Consider the following 17,970-nt stretch of genomic DNA (forward strand, 5'->3'; position numbering starts at 1 on the left):
CAAAAAAGTTTCATCAAGCAGGTATTAAAGGTTTTAATTTGCAGGTTAAAGCAATAAAACGGCCTGTTATTTTGATTTTCACAGTGACTTATATCTCGTCGTACGTTGGCTCCACTTCCTCCAGACGAAGGTCTTGGTAAACGTTATCAAATGGAGTCACTGGACAGATGTTTTCATGTTCGCTCTAAAAAATAAATCATACAGGAAGTTGTTAACAGAGCCCAAATATGTCAGGTTAAAATTAAAAGTTATAATGACAGTGACCTGAGGATCTCGGGTTCCTCCAGCTCCTGGTCCCTGATCTGTGAGACACATGAGTGAGACACCTGCAGATGGACATGTGTTTGGACTCGCCTCACCTGTGCGTCTGCGCCTCATGCAGCCGATGGTCAGAGTGATCACTGTGACGAGGACGACCACACAGACTGGGATCAGGGTCAGGGTCAGGGTCCGGGTGTTTGGAGCTCCCCCTGTGGATCAGAGAGTGTGTTTGCATGTACTGGAGTGACACTCGGTGACAGTTTGGGGCAGGTCTCTGCAACGTCTCCGCCACAGGCTGTGCACAAACACCTGAGGTTCCACCATCCTAACAATCCGAGTCCAGCCTATCAGGTCCAATCAGGAGGAGGGGGAGGAGCTTGTTCCTTCTCTCCTCATTTTGCAAACTAAGACGGGCTTTTGGTTAAAGACGGAGTTTCATTGTTTACTTTGTAAATGTGCAAAGTGAGGAGAGAGAGTGAAGTTTAAGACTATCACTTTTTTTCCACTGATAGCTGAACGACTCTCATGACTCTGTGATGGACGGTACCTGGACGTCCTGTCGGCTCCTGCTCTGGGGGGGCTTCAGATGGAAACGCTGTCACTGGGAAACCACCGGGGGGCGCTGCAGCAGAAGGACAGATCAGAAACAGCTCAGACAGAGTGTGTGACCTCAGAGCTCACCTGGAGAGACTTTGATCCAGACGTCATCTGATATTTGGTCCTGATGAAGCTGATAGACCCCGGAGTCAGCGCTGCTCACGTTTCTGATCGTCACTGTCACTTCACTAAAGCCGTATTCGTTTATCGTACACTGAATACTGTATCTGCCATTTTGTCCTTCGTCCCCCGTCGTCGCAACCAAGATGTCGTCCTCGGAGCAGCTGTTTCTGCAGAAGGTCTTATTCTCTCCAGGTTTGGAGAAGAAAAAGCTCTGACTAAAGTCTTCTCCTGCAGCAAGTGGAATCTCAATTTTTGATTCTGCGTCCACATCTGGAGTTAGAGAGAGCAGATGTCACCTCAGGATTAGTAATGCACCGATCCAATGCTGATATCGGAGCCGATCTTGGTAAAAAATACTGGATCGGGGATCAATTATAACACCTTGCTCACACTATTCCAATGCAAAACGTATCCAAGGGAGCACAAACATCCTCTGTGATCCTCGGGCAGCTCCTCCATGGCCACCTGTGTCCGTTTTGCCGTATTATTTGTATTACTCAAGTTACCGCTCATTTTCTTCTGATAGTTCGCTGGATTCTCTGCCCGGTGCCTGACTTCCTGTTTGGTTCGTGTGAGGGTGCCGTGCCATTGGTCGGAAAACCCATTAGTCCTTACTTTTAAGTTTATAAAATGCTCTCACTGTAATCTCGTAGCCTGTAGCTGAATTTGCATAAACGGTAACATTGAAAAATGACTAGAGCTATTTTAGTGCCATCAAAATATGAACTCACTTTCTCTCGATCAAATCTACAGCTTTAGTTTAGAAAAGTCCAGTGACCATTGTTTAATCCTGTGTTTAAGCCTTTGAGCCTCTACAGTTTTAGACTGATCAGTTTCACTCACCGTCTGTGACTTCAATCATAAATTCAACGTAAGAACTTCCAACAGGCCTGTCCCAGAAGCATCGGTATCGCCCCGAGTCGCTCAGAGTGAGGTTGGAGATGGTCACAATGAGGACGTCCTTTGGTGGAGAACCTTCCTTCTCATGTTCGATGCTGAATCTGCCGTTTGTTTGTGGACTTCCTGAGGTCTGCACCAGGATGTCTCCCTCCTCACAGTCGTTCTTACAAAAGATCCTTCGAGTCACGTCGAGATTTTGTCCAGAACTACACCGAACCGACAGCTCTTCTCCTTTAGGCTCCTTAAAAACACTGACACCGGTGTCTGTGGGTGGAGCGTCCCACAGCAGAAGAACTGTGCAGAAGAACAACAGAACACAGTCAGAACACAGTCACATGAAACATTTTTGTTCCATTTCTTACCGAGCCACAGCAGCCACAGCCTCCAGGAGCTCATGATGATGTGGACTGAGAAATGAAGGAACTCCACTGAAAACAGAAGTGTCCCGAGTCCTGCAGATGAGGAGAAGTGTCTCCACTGAAAACAGAAGTGTCCCGAGTCCTGCAGATGAGGAGAAGTGTCTCCACTGAAAACAGAAGTGTCCCGAGTCCTGCAGATGAGGAGAAGTGTCTCCACTGAAAACAGAAGTGTCCCGAGTCCTGCAGATGAGGAGAAGTGTCTCCACTGTCAACGACATCGAGCTTTATAGGAAATCAGAGAGTGACGTGTGTGGGGCGGGTTTATTTATGCAGCACAAATCAGGGAAATGAAGTTTAATCCTGTCTCTTCAGAAAGACTGTTCCAGGTTTTAGCCTAAACCCTATAATGTTGTTTCATTATCATCCTCATCGTGTGAGGAGGTTTTGCACCAAAGGTCATTTCATTTCACAAAGAGCGACTGAGTTCGAGAGATTTTACTGAACATGAATCGTGATTGCATTAACGACATGAAATACGTGGCATCGATGGATGATGGGCAGCATCTTCCCCCGGAGCCCGGACACTGGTGGTGCTGGACGAGACCTGGGGGGGCCGGGCGACCTGATGAGCAGCCTGAGAAGCCAGGGGGAGGAGGGGCGGAGGAGGGTCGCAGCGCGGCTGGGAAATGGTCGAGTGATTGACTGACGGGTTTAACCTCTTAACTCCCAAGCTTCTTCAAAACAGCGATGAAAAAGAAAAAAAGAAAATGAGGATGTAAACACAACAAAAAAGCGCTAAAAAGTGACCAAAAAAGTAACAAAAATGACAAAAACTCAACAAAAATGTGACAAAAGGGCAGCAAAAAAAATGACAAAAATCCAGCAAAAAAAAACAGAAATCCAGCAAAAAAATTACAAAAAAAACCGCAAAAAAATGACAAAAATCCAGCAGAAAAATAACAAAAATCCAACAGAAAAATGACAAAAATCCAGCAAAAAAAATATCTTATGTAATGCCCCGCGCTCATGTGTTTTAAGCTTGGACAAGTGTGCAGTGGCCCATGTAAAAGGAGAAAGTATTAAAAAAGCGTCAAGGCTGAGACGACCACACTATCACTGAGCTATAACTCCATACAAACAAATGAGGGCGAGGATTCTCGAAATTCATGGGCCGAAATTAGGTCCCAGCACCCCACTGGAGAGGGGTTGTTTCCCAGTTTTAAATGAGGCGATGATTCATGTTCTTCCCAGTAAGTGCAGAGTCCAAAAGAAAAAATAAGAAAAAAGAAAATGTGTCAAGGCTTGGATCGATCCAGCCGCCTTATGGATGGGAACCCTGCACTCCACCAATGAAGCTACACAGACTGAGAGAACATGACAGACGATTTTGCATTAATCTTGTGAATGACCGCAGTTGTGTATTTGCAAAAAACGTGACTACAATTTGGGCAATAATATATTGAATGATTTTGTAATTAGAGTAAATTCCCCTGGCCGTCCAAAGATTTGTTGAGATGGTGCTCCCTTGATATGTGAAGCAATATTGTCGTGCGACCCATATAGCACGAGGAACACACAGGGAGGCGGACAGGAAACAGCCGGACTGAACTTCCTGTGATTATACAGTCCAGAAAAAGCTGAATTTGAAGCCAAAAACGTTCAAATAAAAACTTTGTTCGCTGACAGAGGGTTAGTATAAGTCCGTACGAGTCTAAAACTGTGGCTTTTGTGAATAAAGGGGGAAATTTGGAAAATTGACGAATTTCAGGAGAAACTGACAGAGGCCAATATGCTGCCAGGCAAAGAACTCTGGCCATTTTCACGGAGGATGGGCGGGCCACTTACAAGCCACTTACAAGCCACTTGCACACCATTAGGTTCCGGATTGGGTCCGTTCCAATCCGGCCAAGTCTGTGAAAGATATGAGGCTTTGAAATTTGCTGAAAATGGCCTCTCAGTTGCGGCCTTGTCATGACCATGCCCAATAATGTAAAAAAATGTGAAATGATGATTTTGAAAGCCACATGGGTTTGGGACATGTTGGCCAAAATTGGAGAATTTCCATTGAAAACTCGGGGATCAGGGGCCAGAAGTTCAAGAGGTACGATTTTAAAGGTTTGAGGTTCGGGCCAAGATGGCCGACTTCCTGTAGCATTTAGGGCGGGGTCATAATATCATTTTTTTACATGTCCTGACGTGGTCTATGTCCTTGGCCAATGTCACTTTTGTACCATGATTTTTTTTGCGACCCCTCCTCCATTGAGTCAATGTAAACTGCCTGTTTGAGGGGGCGCCACAGAGCCATCTTTTATTATTCTCTCTCGCGAACCCCACCCAACATTAGAGCTTGCGGAGCACTACGTTTTGACCCCTGTTACTTGTGAATCGGTTCACGTTTGCTACATGAATTCTTGCGTTTTCGTCCCCCGTTAACGACAATAATTAGTAATTAGACACTGCGTGTCCGTTGCTCGGGCCTAATAATAATGGAATTTATTTTGGAGCAACGGCCAGTTTAAGGTAGAATGCCTCTTCTGAACACTGGTGGAGTCTGGACACCTGATCACCAGGCGGGCGGCTCTGTTCTGAACCACCTGAAGCCGTGCTATGTCAGTTTTATATAACGGAGCAATATTCCAGATGTGAGAACACAAAAGACTGAACTACTAGTTTTTTAATAGCTGGAGTTGTGTAATATGAGCACCTTCTGACCACAGCTATAGCTTTACCCATTTTACTGATCACATGATCCGCGTGAGGCCATGACAGATGGTGATCCACTGTGTTTCAACATGGAGCTCTCAGTTCTCAGTATGAGCTGAGTATTACTATTTAGTTTGTGTTTACTCCCAATAATCTAGTTTTGGAGACGTTCAGAATCATGTTGTTGTTTTTGACCCATTGAAGAACGGCTCCAACTCCTTTTGCAGCACCTTTGATATTTCATTTACATCAGGACTGGAATAATACATAGTAGAGTCGTCAGCGTACAAAACAACTGAGGACTTATCCAATACATGCGGTAAATCATTAGTGTAAACTGAGAAAAGGAGGGGCCCAGGCCACAGTGGATCCCAGAGAGCCGTTATAGAAGACTTGCTGCATCGGCCAGTTAAATAATCTTAGATGAGGCGTTGAATGAAAACTGCAGGTACGTCTCGTCTCTCAGGTTGAATTTGTGCTGAAGCTTCATTATCGTTTATGAGACTGAAGCAGTGATGTCTCATAATGAGCTCAGATCACCAGTGAATAAAGATTAGAGTTTTAACGGGAAACAAAAACAACTCTTTCCACCTCACAGTGAAGATCTTTCTATAAAAGTGCACATGTGACGGTGAGTTCAGCTTCAGCGTCTGCAGATGTTGGTTCCGCTCATACAGCCTCAGCCTCGTTACAAACACACCACATGTTTTAGGAGATCAGGTTCATCCTCACAGATGGAACAGACATGTCCATTTACTAAACTCAGAAGGTCACGTGTCAGCAAGTCTTAAACACATTTCACACTTATTTCACCAACAGCTACTTTTCTCCTTTCTGTGACGCCTCCGCCCTGTTTGTGCTCGACGCTGATGTTCACACGTTTTCTTCTTCACATGAATCTCCTTTTAGAATGAACTGATGTGATGGACATTGAGTCTTGTGACACATCTGTAAAACACACAATCTTGAAAGAATTTCTGTAGAAGTTTAACCTCTTAACTCCCGCCTGAACCGAGAGGATCTTTTTCCTCACGTTAAGCAGATTTTTTGTCCATCTTTTCTTTGTTGGATATTCAACTCATTTTTGTAACGTTTTTGTCATTTTTTTGTCAAATTTTTATCACATTTTGTCACATTTTTATATTTTTTTTGTAACGTTTTTGTCCATTTTTTGGTCAAATTTTTATCATTTTTTTGTCACATTTTTTGTCAATGTTTTCTCCCTTTTTTGTCACATTTCCATCATTGTTTTCGTCTCAGTTTTGTCGCTATTCTCACATCTTTTTCCCAGAAGCTTTTGGATTGGGGTAAAGCCAAACTGGAGAACATGTGCTCGGTTCAGGTGGGAGTTAAGGGGTTAATCCTGTCTCTTCAGAAAGACTGTTCCAGCTTTTAGCACAAACCCTATAATGTTTTTTCATCATCATCCTCATCGTGTGAGGAGGTTTTGTACCAAAGGTCATTATCGTCACAGAGTTTCTGAGACTGAAGCAGTGATGTCTCATAATGAGCTCAGGTCACCAGTCAATAAAGATTAGTTTTAACGGGAAACAAAAACAACTCTTTCCACCTCACAGTGAAGAGATTTTTATAGATTTTTATCGATCAGGTTCATCCTCACCAACAGCTACTTTTCTCCTTCCTGTGACGCCTCCGCCCTGTTTATGCTCGACGCTGATGTTCACACGTTTTCTTCTTCACATGAATCTCCTTTTAGAATGAACTGATGTGATGGACATTGAGTCTTGTGACACATCTGTAAAACACGCAATCTTCAAAGAATTTCTGTAGAAGTTAAACAGAAATGTGTCCTTCCTCTTTCCTGTTTTAGAAGCTCTTCTTTCCACTCTAACTTCTCCTTTCTTCACTGCAGTGACCCAGTAAACGTGTTTCGGAGGCTTTCACTCCACAGATGGAGCTCAGGTCGTCTTTGCCCTTTAGAAACTCTGACTGGATCATCTACAGCAGCTCTTCCCAAAGCTCGGCTACTTTCAAACTCTGTTCAACAATTACAGTTAAATCGAAAACTCCTTGATCTGCGACAAGACAAAAGACAAGACTGTTGTAGTGGAGTCGAAAGTGTCAGTTCTTTCAAATGTAGTGGAGTAAAAGTAGAAAGTTGTAAGTAAAGTACAGATCCTCAAACTCTACTTAACCTCTTCCCACCCGCCTGAACCAAATGCCTTCTGTCCTCTTTGGCCATTATATACTGTAAGTCTGTGTAACACCTCATTTGAAAGCTAAGACCCACAAAACTGATCTTTTTCCTCGCGTTGTTGCTGTGTTGTGTCACCTTTTTTATCTTTTTTTTTTATTTTGGTCACATTTTTGTAGAATTTTAGTCATTTTTTTGTTGAGTTTTTGTCATTTTTTTGTTGATTTTTTTTTAATTTTTTTGTTGAATTTTTGTCATTTTTTGGTTGAATTTTTGTCACTTTTTTGTTGAATTTTTGTCATTTTTTTGTTGAATTTTTGTCTTTTTTTGTTGAATTTTTGTCATTTTTTAGTTGAATTTTTGTCACTTTTTTGTTGAATTTTTGTCTTTTTTTTGTAGAATTTTTGTCATTTTTTTGTTGAATTTTTGTCACATTTTTGTCACATTTTTGTTGATTTTTTTTTATTTTTTTTGTTGAATTTTTGTCATTTTTTTGTTGAATTTTTGTCACATTTTTTTGAGTTTTTGTCACATTTTTGTCACATTTTTGTTGAATTTTTGTCATTTTTTTGTTGAATTTTTTTCACTTTTTTATCACATTTTTGTCACATTTTTTTTGAGTTTTTGTCACATTTTTGTTGAACTTATTCATTTTTTGGTTGAATTTTTTTCACTTTTTTATCACATTTTTGTCATTTTTTTGGTCATTTTTTTCACTTTATTCATTTTTTTGTCACTCTTTCATCAATTTTTCATCACTTTTTTGTCAATGTTTAGTCACATTTCCATCATTGTTTTCGTCTCAGTTTTGTTGCTTTTTCCCAGAAGTTTTTGGATTGGGGTAAAGCCAAACAGGAGTAAATGTGCTCTGTTCAGGTGGGAGGTAAGGGGTAAAGTACAGTACTGTAGTAAATGTACTGAGTGACACCTCTGACATAAACAGATGCAGAGTTGTAGAATCGTCCACATTTCCCTCCCTTTCCCCAACGAACCTTGTTTTTCGCGCCCTGATCTCGCTCTTTCAGGCGTCTCCTCTTGTCTTTGGTTTTCCTCCTGAAGCCTCCGGTTCCTCCCAGTGTCCGGCGTGTCCAGCGCGGCACAATGGCCCCGAGCTTGTTCAGTCCTGGAGCAGCCGTCGGTCTGTGGCGCTGAAGAGGCTCCTTTTGTGTCGAAAACCAAAGTGTTGAAAGAGGGTTTTCTCGCCGCTTTGTGCCGGACTCGGCCTGAACTTCCAGCGTCTGTCGGGATAATTGTTTCCCATTTGCTGCTCTGATCGCAGACCGTGCGGCTCCTCAGAGATCGGACAAAATAACCGTCTCTTTTATACCGAGACTTGATCCAGATCCGATGTTCCACATGTTCATTCTTCCTATCGATGGGGAAACAAGATCACAAATCTTCATGAAGAGCTTTTCAAACAGCTGCAGCGTTTGGAGGATTTACTCATTCTGTTATAGTTTAACCCCTTAACTCCCACCTGAACCGAGCACATATTCTCCAGTTTGGCTTTACCCCAATCCAAAAGCTTCTGGGAAAAAGCTGTGAAAATAGCAACAAAACTGAGACGAAAACAATGATGGAAATGTGACAAAAAAGTGATGAAAAATTGATGAAAAAGTGGCAAAAATTTGATAAAAATTTGACAAAAAAATGACGATTTTTTTTTTTAAATGTGACAAAAAAATGACAAAAATGTGACAAAAAGACAAAAAATTGATAAAAAATTGACGAAAAAATTTGAAAAAAAAATTCCAAAAAAATTCCAAAAAAATTACAAAAAAATTACAAAAAAATTACAAAAAAATTACAAAAAAATTACAAAAAAATTACAAAAAAATTACAAAAAAAATTACAAAAAATTACAAAAATGAGTTAAATACCCAAAATGATGGAGAAAAAAATTTGATCAAGGTCAAGGTCAAATTTATTTATAGAGCACATTTACAAACAGCAGCCACTGCCCCAAAGTGCTAAACAGATACATAAAATAAAACATCAACATTTAATACAAATAGAATAATAAAATCAACATGAGAAAAATGCTCAGCTCAGCTCGTGCCGTGATGACGTGAGGAAAAAGATCCTCTCGGTTCAGGCGGGAGTTAAGAGGTTAATGTATTCTTAACATATTCTTGTTTGGGTCGTTTATCCGGCAGACGAGGTGCCTCATGCAAGGGCGATATCGACAAAAACAAAAATCTCAGTGTTTTCGGGGGCTTTCTCGCTCACGGACAGGAAGTGGCAGAAATTGAGGCAAACCATTTTAAACTGTTGCCGTGCCGACCATGTTATGTCAATACGTAAGTGGTGACGTCACAGCTCGACGTCCGGGTTCACAGATGTGCGAGAAACTACAAATAACACAAAAATGTCACAAGAAATTGACAAGAAATTGGCAATTACAAAAATGTGCTAAAAATGTGACAAAAATGTGATAAAAATGTGACAAAAATGTGACAAAAAAATTACAAAAATTTGACCAAAATTGGAAAAAAATATTGGAAAAAAAAATACAAAAACATGACAAAAAAAATGTGACAAAAAAATTAAAAAAATATGACAAAAAAATTACAAAAATGTGATAAAAACGTGATAAAAATGTGACAAAAAAATTATAAAAATGAGAAAAAAATATTTAAAAAAAAATACAAAAACGTGACAAAAAAATTACAAAAATGTGATAAAAACGTGATAAAAATGTGACAAAAAAATTATAAAAATGAGAAAAAAATATTTAAAAAAAAATACAAAAACGTGACAAAAAAATTACAAAAATGTGACAAAATGTGACAAAAAATTAAAAAAATAAATAAAATAAAATATGACAAAAAAATTACTAAAATGTGATATAAACGTGACAAAAAAATTACAAAAATGTGATAAAAATTTGACAAAAAAATTGAAAAAAATATGCAAAAACGTGACAAAAAAATTACAAAAATGTGACGAAAATTTGACAGAAAAATTACAAAAATTTGACTTTTTTTTTTTTTAAATGTGACAAAAAAAATTAAACAAAATTGAAAAAAAAAATACAAAAATGTGACAAAAATTGACAAAAAAATGACAAAAAAGTTTCAAAAATGAGTTGAATACCCAACAAAAAAATGATGGAAAAAAAATCTGATGACGTGAGGAAAAAGATCCTCTCGGTTCAGGCAGGAGTTAAGAGGTTAAAACCACAATAAATATTTGTGAAACTCCACAGAGAGTTACTGAACAGACTTATTTATCAGAACCATGAGCCAAACTGAAGCTACTGCTGTAAAAGTCATATTCACCAAAATCACTACATCCGGGTTAGCGGAGATAATGCTAACGGCGCAGCAGCTACGCTAACCCTGGAAGTAGTGACTTCTAAAAATATTACTTTTTTAGCAGCAGGTGGGGCATTTTTGGCTCATGAGTCTGAGACATAAGTCGGTTCAGTCACTCTCTGCTGCGTCTCACAAATATTGATGTTTTTTTTAAGAGTTTCTACAGTTTTTTTCTCGCATGTTTGCCGGTTTGCTAGGACACCGGGAGTCGGTTGTTATGGCGGCCATTTTGAATACCGAAATAGAATTATGCAGCACTACAACATGCGACAATATCTCTACTCTAGGATATAAAAGAAAGACGACTGATTGACAGTGACGTTTTTTTGTTCTCATAATCATTGCTCCAGAAGATAACGGTAAAAACGCGGCCCCAGAGACGCGCGTTTATGTGAAGCGGTTAGCATTTAGCTTCAACAGCCCAGCTCCGACCTCTCCAAGAGAAAGCCCTGAACCACAAACATCTGGCCGTGGATACAACATGTGACAGAGGTCAGAGCTGTTACTGTTGTATTTCCTCAGTGTCATAGATGTGAGACACACGTCTGTTTATCCTGTTGAAGCCACTGACAGTTGCTAGCCGGTAGCATGCTAACGTCTTGAGCAGCTTAACCCCTTAACTCCCACCTGAACCGAGCACATTTTCTCCAGTTTGGCTTTACCCCAGTCCAAAAGCTTCTGGAAAAAAGCTGTGAAAATAGCAACAAAACGGAGACGAAAACAATGATGAAAATGTGACAAACAAGCGACGAAAAATTGATGAAAAAGTGGCAAAAATGTTACAAAAATGTCACAAGAAATTGACGAAAAAAATACAAAAAATTGACAAAAAAAAAGACAAAAACGTGATAAAAAATTAACGAAAAAATGACAAAAATGTGATAAAAAAGACCAAAAAAATAAAAAATAAAATTGATAAAAAATGGACCAAAAAATGACAAAAAATTGACAAAAAAGACCAAAAATGAGTTGAATACCCAACAAAAAAATGATGGAAAAAACATCTGATTACGTGAGGAAAAAGATCCTCTCGGTTCAGGCGGGAGTTAAGAGGTTAAACACTGACTCAGACTGAGACTCTGTTGACATGACAAACTGTAAAAATCACAGAGAAAGGTTTTCTGTTCGCCTCTTTGGTGTGTTTATTTAGTCTTCAGAGTGGAGCAGATCTTATCCTGTAGCTCCACAGGCAGAGCTGCTGCGTCTGAGCCATAAACGTTCACATAAACGTACGTCTCTGGGGCCGTGTTTTTACTGTTTTCTTCATGAGTAATCACTACGAGAACATAAAAATGCCTCTGTCCATCAGTCGTCTTTCATTTTCATCCTGAGCAGAGATACTGTGACATGTTGCAGTACTGCATGATGATACTTCACTATTCAAAATGGCGGCCGGGACTTTGCGTGATGTCACTGGAAACGCACGTATAGGAAATGAGTCAAACTGCTGTGGAACTTTACCTCCATGTCACTTCCTGTCTGAAAAGAATCAAATAAAACAAACTACATTCTCTGGGTCCAAAGGTTCCAGTTTATTTACAGCCGTGTGTTGTTTTTGCGACAGGAGCGAAGGAGATCGACATCGCAGCGACGCTGGAGCATCTGAGAGACCAGAGGCCGGGCATGGTCCAGACCAAGGTACCGCACTGGGACATCAAGGCGACCGAGACTTTAATCCAGACTCTGCAAACAGACGTGCAATACTGGGGACCGAGCTTTCTTACAATGTTTCTCACTTTCTCCTTTCTCTCATTAAACTTTTCACTTTAACCTGAGCCCCAATGTCAGCCCCACTTTGTACAACAGCCCCACTCTGAGGCTGTATCCGAATGTCCACACTAGTCCCTAACCCCTCATTCACTACACAGGCCCGCACTATATAGTCACTATATACTCACTATATACTCACTATATACTCACTATATACTCACTATATACTCACTATATAGTCACTATATACTCACTATATAGTCACTATATAGTCACTATATATTCACTATATAGTCACTATATACTCACTATATAGTCACTATATACTCACTATATAGTCACTATATACTCACTATATAGTCACTATATAGTCACTATATATTCACTATATAGTCACTATATACTCACTATATAGTCACTATATAGTCACTATATATTCACTATATAGTCACTATATACTCACTATATAGTCACTATATACTCACTATATACTCACTATATACTCACTATATATCCACTGATTCTGTCGGTGATTCGGACTCAAGCCATGACTTTCTCCGCGCTGCAGATATATTTTTTTTAAATGTATTTTATCTGAATTTATTTATTGTTACAAACGTTTGTTTTATGAAACAGAACGACTGTTTTGGCACTTTTACAGGCGTTTATTTGACATTTAAAATAAAATTAAAACTATCATCACAAAAAAAAGGAAGGAAAAAAAAGTCACTCCAGCGTGAGCTCAAAGTTGGTCAGAGCCCGTTGTCCGAAGCGCCACCAGCAGCGACCACATCTGCTAAAAGTTCAATAAACTCCGGGAATAAAGTATTTCTGTGATAAAAAACAACCAAACTCAGAGACAGTGGAATATTTATGGATAAATTTGAGTCAGATACTCTTTTACTTCACATGGATTTTACATGAATGGCCTGGATTATTCGAGAGGAAGCTGTCGGTCATTTAACAGCTCAAGCTAAAGGTTAGCAGCTAACGTTAGCATGAAGCTGTCGGTCATTTAACAGCTCAAGCTAAAGGTTAGCAGCTAACGTTAGCATGAAGCTATCGGTCATTTAACAGCTCCAGCTAAAGGTTAGCAGCTAATGTTAGCATCTTTTCACCGTAACCGTTTATATTGAAGTCGTTTATTCATGAGAAACACAAACACACGACTGAAACAGCTGATTTCATTCAGTCGTGTTGTTTAGTTCACAGACCTGTCTCTGTCAGGCTCTTCTCCCACTCTCGCAATGCATTGTGGTCTATATTGACCCGTTTAGTGACCATCGATGCTCACTACTTTTCCAGATGCATTGTGGGAAATGCATCTCGAAATGGCGTGAGCACTATATAGTCACTATATAGTCACTCTATAGGGAATAGTGTGGACATTCGGATACAGCCTTACTTTCTGAGGTGCTCACATTTTTTGTCATTTTTTGTCACTTTTTTGTCATTTTTTTGGTCATTTTTTGGGTCATTTTTTTGGTCATTTTTTGTCATTTTTTGTCACATTTTTTGTCATTTTTTTGGTCATTTTTTGTCACATTTTTTTTGTCATTTTTTGTCACATTTTTTGTCATTTTTTGTCATTTTTTGTTGTTTTTTTCACATTTTTTTTCACATTTTTTTTCACATTTTTTGTCGTTTTTTTCACATTTTTTGTCACATTTTTTGTCATTTTTTTGTCAATGTTTTCTCACTTTTTTGTCACATCTTCATCAGTGTTTTCGTCTCAGTTTTGTTGCTATTTTCTCACCTTTTTTCCAGAAGCTTTTGGATTGGGGTAAAGCCGAACTGGAGAAAATGTGCTCCGTTCAAGTGGGAGTTAAGGGGTTAAAATGACTGCTAATGGGCTGTATTTAGAGAGGGGGTATTAAGCTTTTTTCAATCACATACCAGTCTACAGCACACTAGGCAAGGCAAGTTTATTTGTAACTCAATTGTCACATTTTTGTCACATTTTTGCCACTTTTTCATCAATTTTTCAGCACTTTTTTTGCCAATGTTTTCTCACTTTTTTGTCACATTTATATCATTGTTTTCGTCTCAGTTTTGTTGCTATTTTCACACCTTTTTTTACTACAATGACGACCTTATGTTGGTCTGTAAACCTAAACAACTTTCATGAATAAAAGGCAAAACGGTGACAAAAAGCTTCTTCCTGCACGTTCAGCAGCGTCCGGAGTCGAACTCGTGACCGGGCCGTGCTCCTCTCGTCCTAAACCTCCCTCTTCTCTCTCTCTCTCTCTCTCTTCGCTCCAGGACCAGTTCGAGTTCGCCTTGACGACGGTCGCCGAGGAAGTGAACGCCATCTTGAAGTCCCTGCCGCAGTAGGAGGGAGACCCCCCCGCCTCGTCGGCCATTTTGTGTCCTCCCCTCTCCGGTTTCTCGTCGTTTGTCGCGCCGTGGCTCCGCCTCCGCCGTGCGATCCGCTCCGTATCGTGATCAGGCACAGCTCTATCTTTTATATCAACACTTCCATATTTTGTCGTCCCCTTTGAGATCTGCGGTGATTAGCTTTAGCGGCTAACTGTGACCCTTGACCTTCTGGTTCTTTTCTTCTTCTTGTGTTTCTGATATTGATGCTTTTGGGTAGCAGTGGTATGTAGCACTCCTGGCTGCGCTGTACACGTTTGAAATGGCACTGACTAAACTTTGTGACATGTTTTTAGCTGCGGTCACTGCGGTCGCCTCTTCTGCTTTTCAGGTTTAAACCTCGCAAAGTGTTTCCTCCAAATGTTCACACTTAATAATTAACCTCTTATTAACTGAGAGCATTTTCTCCAGCTTTACCCAAATCCTGTCGGCCAGTGTAGCGCCTCATTTGAAAGCTAAGATCTACAAAACTAAATGGATCTTTTTCCTCACGTCATCACATTTTTTTTCCATCTTTTTTCTTCATTTTTTTTCACTTTTGTCACATTTTTGTCATTTTTTTTGTAATTTTTTGTCACATTTTAATCATGTTTTTTGTAATTTTTTTCTTCATTTTTTGAAATTTTTTCGTCAATTTTTTGTCACATTTTTGTAATTTTTTTTGAATTTTTTTGTATTTTTTGTCATTTTTCCATCAATTTTCTGTCACATTTTTGTCATTTTTATGGCATTTTTTGTCGCATTTTTGTCATTTTTTTTGGTCAGTTTTTTCTATTTTTTCTTCATTTTTTTCACTTTTTGTCACATTTTTATCAATTTATTTTGTAATTTTTGGTCATTTTTCCGTCAATTTTTTGTCACATTTTTGTCAATTTTTTATTCATTTTTTGTCACATTTTTATCACATGTTTTGACATTTTTTCATCAATTTTTTTGATATTTTTAAGCATTTTTTGTCACATTTTTGTCATTTTTCCGTCAATTTTTTGTCAATTTTTTGTCATTTTCATCATTTTTTGTCACATGTTAATCGCAGTTTTTTTGTCATTTTTTTGTCATATTTTGTCATATTTTTGTCTTTTTTTTCTTTCTTTTTTGACCTTTTTTCTTCAATTTTTTTGTCATTTTTCGTCCATTTTTTGTCATTTTTATCATTTTTTGTCAAATTTTTATCACATTTTTCATCACTTTTTTGTCACATTTCCATCCTTGTTTTCGTCTCAGTTCTGTCTCTATTTTCACACCTTTTTTCCCAGAAGCTTTTGGGATTGGGGTAAAGCCAAACTGGAGAAAATGTGCTCGGTTCAGGCGGGAGTTAAGGGGTTAAAGTCACATCTCAGCTTTGAAAGTCAGAACAGGCGACCGACAAATGTGTTTCTGAAATATATTTATTCAATTATATCATTGTTATGTTTAATTATAATGATCGTTTATTATTATTATTACTTTCAACGGTTTTGTCTATGCCCCGCCCCTTTCTCTGCATGACTCACACCACTCTCTTTCCCTCTCCCCCCCTCTCTCTCTCTCCCCCTTCCTTCTCTGTCTCTCCACTCATTCTCTCTCTTTATCCCTTCTCCCGCTCCGTCTTCCTCTCTTCTTCCTCTCCCCTCTCTCTCTCTCCTCTCTCTCCCTTCTCTTTCTCCCCCTTCCCCACTCTTTGGCTTCCATCTTTCTTTCCCTCTCCCCCTTCTGTCTCTCCACTTATTCTCTCTCCCTTGTCCCGTTTCTCTCTCATCATCTCTCTCCACTCTCTTTTTTCTCTTTCTCTCCCCCTTCTCTTTTTATCCCTTCTACCGCTCCGTCTTCCTCTCTTCTTCCTCTCCCCTCTCTCTCTCTCTCCCTTCTCTCTCTCCCCCTTCCCCACTCTTTGGCTTCCATCTTTCTTTATCTCTCTCCCTCCCCGATTTTTCCCCTCTCTCTTTCTCCTTTTCCCCCTTGCCTTCTTTCTCTCTCTTTCTCTGTCTCTCCCCACTTCATCACTCACCCTCTCTCTCCCCTTCTCTCTCTCTCCACCTCTTTCTCCCTCCCCCTTTCTCCTTTACCCCACCTCTCCTCTTCTCTCTCCTCCTCCCCTCTCTCTCTCTCTCTCTCTCTCCCCTCCTCTCTCCCCTCCTCCCCTCTCTCTCCCCTCCTCCTCCTCTCTCCTCTCTCTCTCTCCTCCTCTCTCCTCTCTCCCCTCCTCTCCTCTCTCTCCTCTCCCCCCTCTCCCCCTCCTCCTCCCTTCGTCCCCCCCCTCGTATCTCCGCGGTGATGATATTTCCCGTTCTGAGCTGAAGCCGAGGACGAGCGTCTGAAACGGCGTCTGATGAAAAGACGGAGGAGAAAAGATGATGCAACTTTGCAGCAAAATCGTGTCATTTTTTATCGACCGGAAAAAAAGGAGGATCTACGGAGTTAAAGCCCGGGCTCTTTGGGAGGACGAGGGTTTATTTATTCATACAGTCGACTGTACTGGAGCGCTTTTAAAGCATGTGAACAGTGTGTGGCACAGAAGTAACTCTGACACAAAACACACACGAACTCTGAACAGGCTCAGGAGGGGCTAAAGAGGGGCTAAACATTGGCTAAATCTGTGTTAAAAAGGGGCTAAACCAGGACATAAAGAGGGGCTAAAGAGGGGCTAAACCAGGACATAGGGAGACACTAATATGGGACTGAAGAGGGGCTAAATCTATGTTAAAAAGGGGGCTAAACTGGTGCTAAACCAGGACATAAAGAGACACTAAAATGGGGCTAAAGAGGGGCTAAATCTATGTTAAAAAGGGGCTAAAGAGGGGCTAAACCAGGACACAGAGAGACACTAAAGTTGGGCTAAGCCAGGGCAAAAACGCTGCTAAAGAGGGGCTAAATTTGTGTTAAAGAGGGGCTAAAGAGGGGCTAGAGAGATGCTAAATTGGGGCTAAAATGGGGCTAAATCAGGACATAAAGAGACGCTAAAATGGGACTGAAGAGGGGCTAAATCTGTGTTAAAGAGGGGCTAAATCTGTGTTAAAGAGGGGCTAAATCTGTGTTAAAGAGGGGCTAAACCAGGGCTAGCGAGACGCTAAAATGGGACTAATGTGGTGCTTAATCAGGACATAAAGAGAAGCTATATTGGGGCTAAACTGGGGCTAAACAAGGACATAGAGAGATGCTAAAATGGGGCTAAAGTGGGACTAAGCCAGGGCAAAAATGCTGCAAAAGAGGGACTAGATCTGTGTTAAAGAGGGGCTAAAGAGACACTACATTGGGGCTAAAGTGGTGCTAAACCAGGACATAAAGAGACGCTAATATGGGACTGAAGAGGGACTATATCTGTGTTAAAGTGGTGCTAAACCAGGGCTAGAGAGATGCTAAATTGGGGCTAGCCTGGGGCTAAACCAGGACATAGAGAGACGCTAAAATGGGGCTAAAGTGGGGCTAAGCCAGGACAAAAATGCTGCTTAAGAGGGTCTAAATCCGTGTTGAAAAAGGGGCTAAAGAGATG

At 40.2% G+C, this 17,970-nt stretch overlaps 3 protein-coding genes across 3 annotated transcripts in view; 2 read left to right on the forward strand and 1 right to left on the reverse strand.

The window, feature by feature from the left end:
• Positions 1–14,550, forward strand: part of LOC306966780 (receptor-type tyrosine-protein phosphatase N2-like) — a 138,265-nt gene extending 123,715 nt beyond the window's left edge. Inside the window, exons 21-22 of the mRNA XM_079561597.1 lie at positions 11,980–12,053; positions 14,388–14,550. Of these exons, the coding sequence (XP_079417723.1) occupies positions 11,980–12,053; positions 14,388–14,459 (146 nt within the window). The 3' untranslated portion in view covers positions 14,460–14,550. The remainder of the gene's footprint in view (positions 1–11,979; positions 12,054–14,387) is intronic.
• Positions 1–17,970, forward strand: part of esyt2a (extended synaptotagmin-like protein 2a) — a 236,713-nt gene that overhangs the window by 182,665 nt on the left and 36,078 nt on the right. The gene's annotated exons all lie outside the window — the stretch shown is intronic.
• LOC306966659 (uncharacterized protein) lies at positions 89–8,462 on the reverse strand (the record flags this gene model as incomplete). The annotated part of the gene is made up of 9 exons (XM_079561475.1): positions 89–184; positions 265–302; positions 360–470; positions 809–883; positions 943–1,251; positions 1,825–2,175; positions 2,244–2,505; positions 8,091–8,336; positions 8,412–8,462. The coding sequence occupies 9 exons, from the start codon at positions 8,460–8,462 to the stop codon at positions 89–91; spliced, it is 1,539 nt and encodes a 512-aa protein (XP_079417601.1).

The sequence above is a fragment of the Gobius niger genome, assembly GCF_951799975.1.
Source record: "Gobius niger genome assembly, chromosome: 8".
Classification (NCBI taxonomy): Eukaryota; Metazoa; Chordata; class Actinopteri; order Gobiiformes; family Gobiidae; genus Gobius; species Gobius niger.